The 16198-nt window shown below is 42.0% G+C and overlaps 1 protein-coding gene across 1 annotated transcript in view; it reads left to right on the top strand.

Moving 5' to 3' along the window:
* Positions 1 to 1082: 1082 nt before the first annotated feature.
* The window catches only part of COG3 (component of oligomeric golgi complex 3), a 46636-nt gene continuing 31520 nt past the window's right edge, over positions 1083 to 16198 (top strand). Inside the window, exons 1-6 of the mRNA XM_081911726.1 lie at positions 1083 to 1278; positions 9789 to 9935; positions 10571 to 10632; positions 12145 to 12310; positions 13338 to 13412; positions 15371 to 15463. Of these exons, the coding sequence (XP_081767852.1) occupies positions 1132 to 1278; positions 9789 to 9935; positions 10571 to 10632; positions 12145 to 12310; positions 13338 to 13412; positions 15371 to 15463 (690 nt within the window). The 5' untranslated portion in view covers positions 1083 to 1131. The remainder of the gene's footprint in view (positions 1279 to 9788; positions 9936 to 10570; positions 10633 to 12144; positions 12311 to 13337; positions 13413 to 15370; positions 15464 to 16198) is intronic.

Raw genomic sequence — 16198 nt, 5'->3', positions numbered from 1 at the left:
TACAGTTTGTCCTTGTCAGGCATAACAAGATACCATGGTTAGTTTTAAATCTAGAAGTGAATGTTTCCAGTTTCTTACTCATGATCACGGTTTGCCCAGGTTTATTCAGACGATGCTAAACCTTGAGCTTTTAACATTGCATCTGAACTTATTACCAGAAGAATAAGAAATCAAGAGAACAAACTTTTTATAAAAGAATGGAAATGTTTTATTGAATATTTACAGGTAAATTGTAAACAGATAAGTACATTGGCAGGGTTATTGTAATACCCTGCAGTTTTATAAGAGTATATAAAGTAGGTGAATAAATGAGCAAATTAAGCTAATTTGGATATTCAGAAGATATTAAAAATAAATTTAAGGAACCGCAGAAAGATGGGGAAGGAAGTTGTTTTGAAATGTTAAAATGACTGTATATATATAATTTATATTTAAAAAACCCATTGCATCTGAACTCTTAAGGCAGAGCTTGTTGAAGAAACAGCAGATACAGAGTTTGATTTTTCTTTCTCTCGTTGCCAGCAAGACCTTTCGGTCACAACCCAGGCTGAGGAAGAACACTTTAATAACTGCTGGACTGAACTGTAACACCAAACCTCTCTCCCCCGCTAAAGAAAAAAGTCAGGAAAAGAGTAACACTGATACCCAGTCAGAGGCACCTTAACATGTTGGTTTATTATTATTATTATTATTATTTTTATTACACCACCCTACACCTGCAGGTTTCAGGATAAAAACACAACATAAAAGCGCGAAATAATCAAAATAAAATGGGTAATTCCCCCACTTTTGCTCTGGGAGAGAGAGAAGCAACGTCCTGTTAACACCAGAAACCCGCTTAAACCCATTTAAACACCAGAAACCCGCTTAAATTTAAACATTTTGCAAGCTGGGTAGCCCAGTAATTGAAGCGCCATGTGTTTTGTGCGTTTCTTTCTACGGACCCCGGAAGCCGGCCGGCAAGTTCACTCTTTCTCTTCAGTCTAGGGGACCTAGGCTTTGCCAGCCGCTTCCTGCCGGAGGCGGAAGTGACGCGTCCGCCGCTGCGCGGCGTCCCTCACCCCCTCGGAAACGATTCCGGTCAGCGTTATAGTTCCGGGCGAGGGGAGAAAGGGAGAAGGAGGGGGCGGGATGGCGGCCGAGCTGTCCAGCGAAGCCCGGGAGCGGCTGAGCCTGTGGGAGAGGCCTCTGAGGCCCCTGGCGCCCCTGACCGAGCGGCAGCAGGAGTCGGTGCTGGAGCTGAGGGAAGCGCTGCCTTGCCTGCCCGCTCCGGCTGAGGTGAGCGGAGGGTCCCTGGCGGGGTTGGCTGGGTCGGGAAGCGGGAGAGGCGGCGCTTCAGTGGGGCCACGAACCTCCGCGGAGGGAAAAGCTCTCTCTGAGAAAGAGGGGCAGAACGTGTTGAGCTCTCTCTCTCTCTCTCTCTCTCTCTCTCTCTCTCTCTCTCTCTCTCTCTCTCTCTTTCCCCTTCCTCTTTTTCTAGTTTTCCACGTTTATCCTCCTCCTCCTGGCAGGCAGAAATTCAGCAGGTGGGGAGGATTTTTTCCTTCCAACATGGTGGTTGCAATGTTTAAACTCAAGATAAGCTTCCGTTTGACCATTGCAATGGATTGCTTTGAAGTCGTTTCTGTACCGGGCAAAGCAAATATATATATATATATATATATATATATATATATATATATACACACACACACACACACACACACACACACTCTCACTCTCTCTATATATACACATACTCTGTATATGTATGTATACACACTATATATATATGTGTGTGTGTGTATATATATATATATTTATTCACATACACACACACACACTCTGTGTATATATGTATGTGTGTGTGTGTATATCCCTTCTCTCTCCGTGGTTCAGTTTGCATATCATAAATCCCTGCATATTTTACATAAGCTATCTATCTTACCTTCTACATAAATTGTTTTGCCCGGTGCAGAAACTACTCTCCCTCTCTCCCTGCAGGGATTTATGATATGCAACCTGAACCATGAAAGAAAAGGTTTTTTAGATGACTAATATATATATATATATATGTTTGTGTGTGTGTAATTTTTATTTTTAGAATAGTCATCTAAACAACCTTAAACCAATTACTTCCCTTCTCTCTCCGTGGTTCAGTTTGCGTATCATAAATCCATGCATATTTTGCATAAGCTAAACCATTCAGTATTCCATTGTTTACATCCATCAAAACTTATTTACCCTGTTGAATTTATCTTAATGCTACCAGCGTTTTAAAGTGTAAACAATTTACCTCCATATATTCAGTAAACATTTATGCTCTTCTTGTTCTCTTATTCTATATGTTAAATTGGCAAGCTGCTGCAAAGCAATTTTTAAGCCCCCCCCCCATTTCTCCCTCCCCCTCAACACACCTGGCCTGTATTTTGCCCGAAGGGACCAATTACCTTTTACCTTCCTGTATTTTGCCCAACCAAAGGCAGCAACCCTACACACATGCTGCCACAAGGTGGTGAAAGTTGGGGGGGGGGCAGCTCTGTCTGCTAACATCATTATTACTAATAATATTTATTAAATTGGTATGCTGTCCTTCATCGGAAGATGAAGGGTAGCCTTGGGTAATATTTGGTAACGTGGCACCCCATGTGAGGCCCAAGATCAGCAACCCCAAATGGATCTTATCAGTTATAGATCTTCTCAATCTTGCACCCTATGCGGGGGAACTGCCCTCACCTCCCTAAATCTGGTGTTTCTCCTACAAACACATTTTAAAGAAGCCTAGTTGAAGAGGAATGTTTTTTCCTGGCACCTAAATTAGGGAGAGTTCATTTTAATAGTGGTAATAATAATAATAATAGTATATTTTCATGGTACAGAAGGTGCATTTTCATAGAATCAGAATCATAGAATTATAGAGTGGGAAGGGTCATCGAGTTCAACCATCTCCAATTCAGGTATGCATTTTGTGAAAATGGTCGTTAACCACAGCAAGCTGCAAACAACTTGTCTTGATAAAACCACAGATTTCTGTCATGCTGTGTAATAAGGTTTCATTTGGTTACTCTGAAAGGTTGTGCCACATTTCACCATGAGTGTTGGGTGATTGATGGATTACTTAATTTTTAATTTTATTATTATTTATTAAAAAGAATTTTTAATACACATATATTACAAATATACAAACATACATACATTTCATACAATCCTTAAAAGTGTTCAAACATACCTACACTCAATCCCACGAACATTTAATTTTTATACTACTTAATGTATTACAAATGTCTCCAAGCGGTAAACGGAAAACTGAAGCAACAACATTACATTACAGTCATACCTTGGGTTACAGACGCTTCAGGTTGCGTTTTTTTGGGTTGCGGACTGCCGAAACCTGGAAGTACCAGAACGGGTTACTTCCAGGTTTCGGCGGGTGTGCAGACGCGCAGCTGCAGGTTGCGAACATGCATCCTGCACAGACCATGTTTGCGACCCGAGCGTCCACTGTATATGTAATGTTACATTAATACAAAGTTATTAATATCTATAAATCAACATCACTTCACTTTCCTTCTGACACACCCTCCAGCTCACCCACAGAAATCTGACAATGAGAAAAGTTCCTCTCACTCTAGCCTTACCTTTTATGGGCAGGCCCAAGGTGCCTGGTCCTTCCTCCGGCTGCTCGCAGCTGTGTCCCATTCAGTTGCACTCTCCACACACACTTCCAGGTGCAGCAGGTTTGTTGAGTTTCCCAGGGGGTCCAGAGGATGGGAGGGTCTCTCTCCACCAGGGTGGATTTGATTTAAATCAAATAGATTTAAATCACAATTTAAATCACTCGTCAGTAAGACTTGATTTAAATCTCATACGTATATTTTTTACAGAAAGTCTCATTCTTGCTGGTATGATATTAATATTTACAACCAGATGTAGGTTTCATTTTTGGAATAATAAATTTTCAGAGTTGTTTTTACAGTTATTTCAGAAATTACTCATTTGATCATACTATTAGAAATACATAGTTAATTATGAAATTATTGTGAGGTTTAATAAGTTAACTGCTTACATTTGGACAACTTTTCTGCTGTACTTTATTGGAAGGGTGTTATTTCCTTAATAACAATTTAAACAATTTATTTAACTAAAGCAATAACATTATAGCATGTGTATCCATGTTTGTTAACTGATGCATTTAAACAAAAACAAAAAACGTAGACTGAGTTTTAGCACACATGAAAAACTTAAAACAAATCCTCATTTCCTGATGAATAGCCTTTGGACTATAATGTAACTTAAATAGAAAGCTATATTTAGAAAGATTTTTCCTCCAAAAGCATTTTATTTAAAAAATCCAATTTAAATTTAAAAAAATCATTTTTATCCACCCTGCCCTCCACCCATAGCTCCTTCTCCACCCCCTGTTCTCTTCTCCTTCTACAGCTGCTACAGTAGGATTCCTGCCACAGTCTGAACAATTTATGTATCCAGTACATTTGCCATACATTATAGGGATGGTGCTTGTCTTTTGCCGCTCTGACCTCACTTGCTAATTCCCCAGCCAATTGCTATTCTCTGGTGTCCTGAGAATAAATGCTAAGCCGAACACCAGTTAGGGAGAGTTCTTTGAAGAGGGTCCAGTCAGCTCATATTGCAAGATCTGGTCCTCCCCTCTCAGGCTGTGAGATGTGATGAGCCTGAGAGGGACTCAATAATAAAATAAGAAATAGCCAAAGAATAGCGAAAAGCATTGGAGGAGGGGACTCAATAATTAAAAACAATTAAACATGAATAGAATTAAAATTCATTCTCTCTCTCACTCCCCCTCTCATTTTTTTTGAAATTTTGAACAGAGGAGTTTGATAGAAAAAAAAAATCTTTGTAAGCCCTGCAGGGCTGGTATTTATTTATCTGTGTTTAGAAGTATATAGAAAAATAGTGAAGTGTGGGCACTCTGCCAAAAAAAAAGGACCTGCCCTCAGATGCATACATCCGCTCAACGTGGAGCAGGGAAAACTGCCAGTGGAGAAAAGGTTAGCCTCTTCTCTTGCCTCTGATGCTTTTCTGCTCAGAATCCAGGTGCCACTTTTTCTAAAAAGCAAAAGGAATTTATGTATTGTTTTGTGTACTGAGCAAGTAATACACTCTCAACCTAACCTACCTCACAAAGTTGTTGTGAGAATAAAAATGGTTCAAATTCATATACACCACCATGAGCTCCTTGGAGGAAGGTATGGTTGCAAATATTACAGATAGGAAGGCTGTGGGGATGGCTGTGTTGTGTCGCTTGTTTACTTTATAGTCCACTGTTTCCCAAGAGCCTAGAGTGGGTTCCAGCATTTTTCCAGGCACATACTTCTGTCTCCAAGTGATTTACAGTGTTAGCAAGGTAAAAAGAACCAAAGTCTTGGGTACCTAGAAGTCTTACAAAATTTATTACGTCATACACTTTTGTGGACTAGACCACTTCATCAGATACCTGGAGTGAGGTCCATGTAGAAACATCCTCATCATTGCTTAGTGAATTAGCAGGAGTAGTGGAACAGCAAACCTTACCTCTATTTGGACCAAAATGCCATGATAGATTGAAAAGCTCTCCTGCTTTCAATTCGTGCCCATTGATTCTTCTGTGTGCAGAGACTAGTCTGTTTGTCTTAGTAATGCAAAAGAGCATTACTGACAGATGATTGTTTTTGTTGCATTGGGAGACATGCAAGTGCATGAAACGCTGATGTTGTGGCTGACTTTATTAGTTCTGTAATAGTGTTATCGGGACGCGGGTGGTGCTGTGGGTTAAACCACAGAGCCTAGGACTTTGCCGATCAGAAGGTCGGCAGTTCGAATCCCCGCGATGGGGTGAGCTCCCATTTCTTCCCCATCTCCTGCCAACCTAGCAGTTCAAAAGCACGTCAAAGTGCAAGTAGATAAATAGGTACCGCTCCGGCAGGAAGGTAAACAGCGTTTCCGTGTGCTTCTCTGGTTCGCCAGAAACGGCTTAGTCATGCTGGCCACATGACCCGGAAGCTGTACGCTGGCTCCCTCGGCCAATAAAGCAAGATGAGTGCCGCAACCCCAGAGTCGTCCACAATTGGACCTAATGGTCAGGGGTCCCTTTAACTTTTTAATAGTGTTATGAGAGTAGATGTTGCTGTTGTTGCTGGTGATAAGTGGTTTTAGTTAACTGCCTAGGCTGTCTGTTAGCAAGAGCAGGCCTACCACCCCAGGCCTTTGAGAGGGGCATTTCACTGTCCTGGATATGTAGGTCCTTGATGATATGTTGGAGTGGTTTTAACTAGGAGATGCAGGTAGCCAGCAAGTAATGATCTGGCACTTTCTTTTCTGGACCTGTAGCAAATTATTCCTGGGTATCAGTCTGGCCTTTTTGATCTGCTTTGTCAATTCATTGGCTGTGTTTGGTAGAAATGCCTGGTGTAAATACTTTAATAGGGAGTCTCTGTCTGACAGATCAGAACAGAGCCTGTCGTATCTCAAGGTTTGGCTGTAGACAATGGTTTTTGTGATGTGTTCTGGGTGGCAGTTGGAAGCGCGTAGCAGCCCCTAGTTTTCCAATGTTAAGTGGTGCTTCTATGTTCATTATGTAGTTGCCTAGGAGGGTCCAGAGACGATACTTGCTTTGTGGACTGCTCTAGATTCAGATCAATGGGGTAGAGAGCAGGGCCGGATCTAGGTTTGATGAGGCCCTAAGCTACTGAAGGTAATGGGGCCCTTTATATGTCCAGCTGTCCTTTGTCAACAACAAATTGTCGCTGTTTTTAGTGTTGAATATATGTTATATGGTAATTTATGGACCTAATGGGTATCTATGGCCATTTGCCACTGTTGTGATATGTAGGCTTTATTTTACAGTGGTACCTCGGGTTAAGTACTTAATTCGTCAGAGGTCCGTTCTTAACCTGAAACTGTTCTTAACCTGAAGCACCACTTTAGCTAATGGGGCCTCCTGCTGCCACCGTGCCGCCAGAGCACGATTTCGGTTCATATCCTGAAGCAAAGTTCTTAACCTGAAGCACTATTTCTGGGTTAGCGGAGTCTGTAACCTGAAGCGTATGTAACCCGAGGTACCACTGTATTTGTTTTTTTTTTCCTTTTCGGCCATCAGTTTTATTTTTTTTTTAATAATATTTATTAAAGTTTTTCAAATATAACAGAAAAAGAAAAAGAAAAACATCCAAAATTAAAACCTTATTTTCATTGGCATCTTTCCAGGACTTCCCCTCCCCTCCCCCTCTTGTATTCCAATTCTTTCGAATAAATTCAACAAATTCTTACCCCAAGTTTTAAACTTATTATCATTGACCCAATTTAAAAAAATATTTTCCCATCCCCTAAAATCGACCTGATCCCTTCCACGAGTTCCCCTCTTTAATATGCAATACAGATTAAAATAAAAAAAGATTTTTTGCCCCCTGCCAGCCTACAGATTAAAATCAAAAAAGACTTTTGCCCCCCTGGACCTCTTCTGAAGGCTGGCGGGGGGCAAAAGTCTTTGCTCCCCCCCCCCGCGTGCCTTCAAAAGCCGTCCGGGATAGCGGGAAGCGCTTCCCTGCTATCCCGGACCGCTTTTAAAATGCTGGCGGTGGGGAGCAAAGCCTTTCGCCCCCGCCGGCCTTCCTGGACCTCTTCTGAAGTCCGGAGTGGGGGAAAAGGCTTTGCTCCCCACCGCCAGCATTTAAAAGAGGTCCCCGAGATTTCCCTATGGGCTTTCGTCTTGCGATGCAAGCCCATAGGGAAAATCGTCTAGCGAAGCGTCGCAGAAACCGAAAAACCCTTTCGTCTTGCGGGTTTTTCGTCTTGCGAGGCATTCGTCTTGCGGGTCACCACTGTATTTTGGATATGTACATCCAGGTTTTTTTACCCTTTTTGGGGGGGGGCAAGAGAGGGGCCCTAAGCTACAGCTTGCTTACGGTAGCTTATACAGTGGTTTCTCGGGTTACAGACGCTTCAGGATACAGACGCTTCAGGTTACAGACTCCGCTAACCCAGAAATAGTACCTCAGGTTAAGAACTTTGCTTCCGGATGAGAACAGAAATCGCACGGCAGCAGTGGGAGGCCCCATTAGCTAAAGTGGTACCTCAGGTTAAGAACAGTTTCAGGTAAAGAATGGACCTCCAGAACGAATTAAGTTCTTAACCCGAGGTACCACTATACGTAAATCCAGCACTGGTGGAGAGTGTCAGTTGTTAAAGTCCTGGTAGAGCTTCTCTACTGCCTCTTGTCTATGGCTTCAGGATGCCAAAGATGCCATCAGTGTATCAAGGGCAGAGGAGAGGTTTTTTGGGGAGAGCAGCTGAGAAAGCATTGCTCCAAGTCAGCCGTGGAAATTGTTTGGCATATGGTGGAGCTATGCAAGTCGCCATGTCAGTGTCCTTGATCTGAAGGTGCATGCTATTCACAACTGTGAGAATAAAGTGCCAGAGTTTGGTGACTAGATGTGCAGCAACAGAGATGATATTCGTGATGGCTTCTATGTCTTTGTGACATGTTAGTGTAAGGGGTTCCAACAGCTTTCAGTCAGAGCTGCCTATCTTCCATATTAATTGATTTGCAGCCTGATCCCAAATACATTTATTCCATGTGTTCCCAGGTAAAGGTCCTTAAGCTAGGTTTTCCTTTTTTTCTTAAAAAGCAGCAATCACTTTATTTTAACTGGCAAAATGCAGCATTTTGCAGCACCCAAGTCTGTAGAACAGCTCTGGACTTTAGGGAGTTGTGACTCAACACCCCATTAATGGCACAGTCTGATTCAGGTATGTGAAAACCTCACCTGACTCACTCCTGATCACCTTATAATTCAGGCTGTGCATAGAGGAGATGAACACCTCTATTAAAAATTGGCCCACATTTCAAAGAATGCTTTAATCATAACTCTGAATTTAGAATTGTTTGCACATTTGATGTTGGTTGTGGCAGTTGTTACAGTACAGGATGTTTCCTGCTCAATTGGGGTAAAAGGTAAAGGGACCCCTGACTGTTAGGTCCAGTTGCGGACAACTTTGGTGTTGCGGCGCTCTTCTTCCTTTACAGAAGCCAGTGTACAGCTTCTGGGTCATGTGGCCAGCATGACTAAGCCGCTTCTGGCGAACCAGAGCAGCACACAGAAACGCCTTTTACCTTCCCGCTGGAGTGGTACCTTTTTATCTACTTGCACTTTGACATGCTTTCGAACTGCTAGGGACCGAGCAACCAGGGACCGAGCAACCAGAGCTCACCCCGTCCTGGGGATTTGAACTGCCAACCTTCTGATTGGCAAGCCCTAGGCTCTGTGGTTTAGACCACAGCACCACCCGCGTCCCTCAGTTGGGGTGCTCATTCATAAATCTGTACTAAGCGCATCCTGGAGTGTCCTATTCCAAGTGGAATTCTGACCATCCCATGTTGCCAGGCTCTGATTCACTCTGCCTTTTTTTAACCAAGTAATCTAAACTTGGAGTCCTGCACAGCTGTTTGTGATTTTGGACACCAGTACAGAGTATATTTTATTAGCTTACAGATCAATAAGTTAAATTGCAGCTTTGGAGTTCCAGAGGAACTTCCAGTGGAGTTACAGAGCTACAGAACTCCAGATGCATCTGGTTGTAAAGAAAAGAAAAGGGAATAAAAGCTATCTGTTGCATTTGTTTCTGTTTAAATGAACAATTTTGACATAAAAGCACTCTGATCTGGTTTTGAATGAATGATACTATGTGTTATAACATTCAATGGGGGGAAATAAGTAATGAAGAAACTAGCTTAAAAAAAAACAGTTTTAAGGCATTCAACTCATTCATTTTTATTTTTTATTTGTGTCTAGCTTCCTATTGAAGATTTTAGCAGTCTTGGTCAACAATCATTGACTGTAACATTGACAGCAACGGTGCCAGAATCCACAGAGGACATCCTCTTGAAAGGGTTTTCCATGTTGCGTATGGAAAATGAAAGAATCGAAACAGCACAGCAGGTGAAACAAAACATAAAAATCAAGCTTTATCTTATTCCAAATGCAAGACGTAAGGTGTTAAATGTGATGTTATTTAATACATAGGCAAAAATTCTGGCTGGGCTTTTGTCTTTAGATGCTTGTGCATGTCTGCTTTATTCTTCCTTCTCTGAGGCCTGTCTGTGTCCCTCTCCCTATTCAGAGGTGCCTGTACTTGGCAGCTCATGGCCAGGAAGAGAAGCTGGACCATAATGCTTAACTTGGTGACATTGTACAGGTTGTCAGATTCTAAAGGAAAAGTGGGCTGAGTGAGAGTGGCTGGTGATGGGAACACTGCGGACCTCCTTTTTTGTCCGACAGTTGCTTTTATTTTATTTTTTAAATAGAGCATTTTATTATCCCCTCTGTGTAATTGCAAAGGAATGAATCATAGAATTGGGAGGGACTTTTTAACCTTAGGAATAGACCTTCTGAATTCTGCCATCCAGTAAGGAAGCATGGACAGGAATCACCCAGTGACTCCTCTCTCTACCACCAGTGCTACTGTTGCAATACACTGGATTATATTTCCTAATAAGCCCATTTCATCAGCCCAAATGCCATTGATGCCGTTCTCCCAGAGCATCCTAAGTAATCTCTTCCCTTCTTTGCTCTAGTTCTTCTCATGGTTTGATCAACTCCATACGCAGATGGATCAAGATGAAGGGGCTAAATACAGGTATATATGCCTCCCCACCCCACTGGTTGCATTGTGAATATCAAGGCATAGCATCCAACAGAGGCAACTTGCCAAACATCCTATGAGAATGTCCTGCCTTGCCTGTGTGCTTTTGGTGTGTGCTATGCCTTCGTTTTCATCCTCCTCCCATTCCACTCGATACAATACAATACAATACAATACAATACAATACAATACAATACAATACAAAACAAATACCTTTATTGGCATTACAATTTAAGACATTTCAAATCAGTGGGGTAAATTTTAAAGGGACAGGAGTGAGGCTGTTGAGGGTCACAAGGCAATCGGTTGTTCTGCTTCACCCTGTCTATTCTCCAGAGGGATGATTCATTAAGAAGCCTTCTGGGTAAAATGGAAATTACTGCCACTGAGGCAGTAGCGTCCTTGTCCCTATCCGTTAGGAGGAACCTCGTTTGGCTTTCTCGGAGCCGTGGGTCGCAGGTCTAACTTCTTGCTCAGCATCTGTTTGCGGAGTTTGCTGTGCAAAGGGCAGTCCAAAAGAATATGGCCCAGCGAATCTGGTACTCCCTGATTGCAGGCACACAGGCGGACTTGATAAGGAATTTGTGAGTATCTACCTGTGGTCACGTGACGCGGGTAAACTGTGGGTTAAACCACAGAGCCTAGGACTTGCCGATCAGAAGGTCAGCGGTTTGAATCCCTGTGACGGGATGAGCTCCCATTGCTCGGTCCCTGCTCCTGCCAACCTAGCAGTTCAAAAGCATGTCAAAGTGCAAGTAGATAAATAGGTACCGCTCCGGCGGGAAGGTAAATGGTGTTTCGCCAGAAGCGGCTTAGTCATGCTGACCACATGACCTGGAAGCTGTATGCTCCCTTGGCCAATAAAGCGAGATGAGCGCTGCAACCCCAGAGTCGGTCACGACTGGACCTAATGGTCAGGGGTCCCTTTACCTTTACCTGTGGCCACTGCAGAGGGGAAAGCATAAAAGCTCTTCGTTGCAAAGGAAGTAGTAGGTCTTTTAGGTATTTGGCATAAAATCCGTAAGAAGTAGTTATGCCTAGGGTCTCCAGAGAACAGGGTCTCAGAGTGTGAGGAGACAAACACTGTTTTTCGTGGTCATAACGCCATTGCTTAATTGTTTGGTGTATGTAGTTTTCATCAAATACTTCAAGGCTCTCCAGAGCAATACCCAAACTACGTATTTTGTCCTGAATTGTTCTGTATACCATGAAGTATGGTCTTCAAGTATAGAAGTTGAAAAGGAGTTTGGTATTGTTTTGTAATGTATGTTCCGCCAGGCCTTGATTGTAATAAGCTATGTGTTGGCTTCCAGCAGATGTTGACCGGTTTCTGCGCATAAGGTTAGATAGCTTAGATAGCCACTCGTTAACCTGATCACTCGGAAGCTTGTCTGCAGAGTATAGGTTCAGCTACACAGGTTGCCCGTGCTATTATCCTGAATCTTTCTATCAGTTCAAAGGATAAATGTGTGCCTATATGTAACTGTTGTGTTCTGATTTCTCTAGGCAGACAAGAGCTTACTTGTCTGGATTTGAGGAGCAATGCGATGCTATCTTGAGTGATGTCAACAGTGCCCTTGAGCACTTGGAGTCGTTACAGAAGCAATATCTCTTTGTTTCCACCAAGACAGGAACGCTGCATGAAGCCTGCGAACAGCTATTGAAAGAGCAGGTAAATTCATACTTAGTTAGAAAAACACTTCTGCTTCCTATGCATCTGTAGCTGCATTGTTTATTTATTTATTGCAAGCTTTTTTATCCTGCTCTTTAGCCCAAAAGGCTAAACACATTTAGCCAAAAGGCATGATACCTAAGAGGAAAAATGATGGGGAGGGAAGAGGAAAAAAGCAGACATTGAACAGTTCTTAGTCTTTACAATTCCTATGATAACCAGTTGTAAAGGAAACAAGGGATGTGTGGCAAGAAGAGCACCTGACAAGCCAGGGTTTTACCTTTTCTTCTGAGCAGTGGACCCTTTCTAGAACGGATTATATCCTGGCAGAGAGTAACTTTTTTAATAGGGTGATATCAGCCTTAAATTGGACCAGAAAAAGGTCTGACCTAAAGTTCCAGGTTTTAAATTCAATTTATGCTTTCTAACCTAAATATAAGGGACGCGGGTGGCGCTGTGGGTTAAACCACTGAGCCTAGGACTTGCTGATCAGAAGGTCGGCAGTTTGAATCCCCATGATGGGGTGAGTTCCCATTGCTCGGTCCCTGATCCTGCCAACCTAGCAGTTCGAAAGCACGTCAAAGTGCAAGTAGATAAATAGGTACCGCTCCAGCGGGAAGGTAAACGGCATTTCCATGCGCTGCTCTGGTTCACCAGAAGCGGCTTAGTCATGCTGGCCACATGACCCGGAAGCTGTACGCCGGCTCCCTCGGCCAGTAAAGCAGGATGAGTGCCACAACCCCAGAGTCAGTCCCGACTGGACCTAATGGTCAGGGGTCCCTTTACCTTTACCTTAACCTAAATATATGAATGCCCATTGTAGCAAATGGCTTCAGATGTAAGCGTATTCTAATAGAAATAGTTGATTCACCAAGTTCACCTTATACCTTTATATGCAAGTAAAATGTAACAAAATGTATGTAATTGTTTTAGTATAATCAGCCCACAGGTTGTCCTCTCCTGACATACAGTGTATCTCCATGTTTTTACCTGCCTCTAAAAATAATTTATATTTCTCCTTGAACAGTCAGAGCTTGTGGACCTGGCAGAAAATATCCAGCAGAAACTGTCATATTTTAATGAATTGGAAAATATTAATACGGTAAGTAATTGTTTTGAGACACACACAAAAGGACCAAAAAACTTTTTCCACTTTAGAGTCATGTCTTTCTAGAGACTCTTTAAAGAGTCGCATGCTCTGATTAGTAATTATCTTTCTTATGTTAAAATCCTGTAAAACTCTGGAGTAAGTGTACATGGAATTGAACCGAACTTTATTCTACGTGAGCATGCATAAGATTGTTCTGTTAAAGTGGTTTTAAGCCTCTGTCTATGTTTGTTCTTCAAAAACAAGGAAGGAGGAAATTTCCATGGGGCACTGGAGAAATGTTGTTTATTAGGCCCAACTGTTGTCAAGTGCAGATTCTTTGGCCAGGGCATTATAGAATAACTGACTAATTTCAATAAGAACATTAATACAGTGGTACCTCAGGTTACATACACTTCAGGTTACATACGCTTCAGGTTACAGACTCCGCTAACCCAGAAATAGAGCGGCAGTGGGAGGCCCCATTAGCTAAAGTGGTGCTTCAGGTTAAGAACAGTTTCAGGTTAAGAACGGACCTCCGGAACGAATTAAGTACTTAACCTGAGGTACCACTGTAATGATAACCTATAGAATGGGACTGAAGGTTGTTTAATCATAATACAATTACAAATAATTATATTACTTCAGGAAATGCAGTAACCGAAGTTAATAGCAGTGAGTTGAGTGAACTGGGGCCAGTGAAACCAAGGTTTGGATCGCCACTCAGATTAAAGCTCAGGGGCTGACCCTAAACCAGTCACTCTCTCTTGTTATGAGGGTGAAATCAAATATAAAATATGCATACAGTTACATGCAATGAATGATCGGTATGTGATGGGGCTATAAATTCACTGCAATTTATTGAATGGTCCACCATTATTCATGTTTCTTGATGCTGTGACTATGCCAAAAGACAATTATGTTGAAAGTTTGGAAAATTCCGCATAGGAAAATGCTTACTTAAAACATTTTAAACCAATTTACAGTAAGTAAGCAGATATTGATGAGTATAAATAGTAAGGAACTAGGTAAGGTTCCCAACTCTTGGCACCGTTTGCCATGTTCATTGAACTTTTGGTTGCTGCAGTTTGAGAGTATTAATATAGAGCATCGTGGGTGATATTTGAGGAAAATAATTTTGAAATGCATTTATGTTCCATGGGCTGATGAGAAGAAACATATTCTGAGGATGTTTTAAGAGAAAAATTGTATAGGTTGCATCTTGGAAGAATGGTACATCAACCCGTACCTTAGCTTGAATGTGCAGAGTGGGCTGACAGCAATGGAGTGTTCTTTTCACTTGGGAAAAAAACCTTACTCCAACCTGAGCTCATGATTTGTCTCACTGCAGACAAACCACAAGCTGTAACCAATGAAAAGACTAACAATAAGCTATGGCTCGAACAATAATGCAAAGCCAAACCATGACTTAGCTCACGGAAGTGCAGCAGCAGTTGGACTGGACTCATACACTTACACTAAACCAGGCATAGGCAAACTCCGGCCATCCAGATGTTTGGGACTACAATTCCCATCATCCCTAGCTAACAGGACCAGTGGTCAGGGATGATGGGAATTGTAGTCCCAAACATCTGGAGGGCTGGAGTTTGCCTATGTCTGCACTAAACCATGGTTTGGTTTAAAGTGTGACACGAGCCTTAGTCATATTTATGGTAGACCCACTGAAATCAATTGGACTTAAATTAGTCATGACTAACCTAAGTCTCATTGATTTCTGATTTCTAACTCTGAATCTAACCCTATATATCAGGGGTGGAGAACATGCAGCCACCCAGATGTTCATCACTTGAGGCATGGGACATGACTGGATGAAATACTTGTCCTTAATGTTAGTTTCCTTGATTGTTCTTTTAATTATTGGAAGACTTGTAAATGAATAGTACTGAATGCAGATTTCTTTTGTTGTTTTTCTTACTGATACTTATATCACATGTTATTTTTCTCTCTTCAAGAAACTGAATTCCCCTACATTGTCAGTAAACAGTGATGGTTTCATCCCTATGCTGGCTAAACTTGATGATTGTATTGCATATATTTCATCACATGTAAGTTGGGCTCAGTTTTTTTTGTCCCTGTTTACATTACTTCGTGGTGCACAATTCTGTTTCCCATGGGTTTTTAAATGGAGGATATCCAGTGACAGAACTGGAAAAGGGACCTCATGCATTCCGTGACAATCCTTATGGATTAAATCCCTACACTTCATTCTGTAGATGGAAGTGACTTTGCCCCAGCGGGTATTCTAATTCCTAATTCCTCTGTAGATCCCAGTGCTGCCTCCCATGCTGTTACAGAGGTTTCCCCAACATTCAGAGCAGCTTTTCATGAGATAGGCTATAGAAAGGAGAAGGAGGAGGAATTAACAAACATTTTTTCTCTTCTTTCCCCTCCTCTACACCCCCCTAGCACAATCACACAACTTCTGAATACAATTCCCTTGGTATAGAATGTGGGCTTATTAACTTCTTCACACAAACCTCTGCCAGCCTTGATGGTTAGTTTCCTAAAAGCATCTGCATTTGTTCCTCATTCCGTTGCATATTTCAAGGCAGTGTGCTTCATATCATTCCCTTTCAGTCCATCACTTTTCTTTTGAGACACCAAGTCTGCTGATACAAGAGTGTTTGCTTTTTCCTGGGATAAATCATGTTATTCCTGATTCTTAAAACATGTGCATTTAGTGCAAGACAGAAATAACCTTGTTCAGTTCAAAGATGAAGATGTATTGTGTCCATTCCAATTCACTTTTTCTTAGCTTTTGCTTAAAATGTTGTTTTTTT

The sequence above is a fragment of the Podarcis melisellensis genome (assembly GCF_964234715.1).
Source record: "Podarcis melisellensis genome assembly, chromosome: 5".
NCBI classification, from domain to species: Eukaryota; Metazoa; Chordata; class Lepidosauria; order Squamata; family Lacertidae; genus Podarcis; species Podarcis melisellensis.
This window is presented reverse-complemented; position numbering and strand designations above follow the sequence as displayed.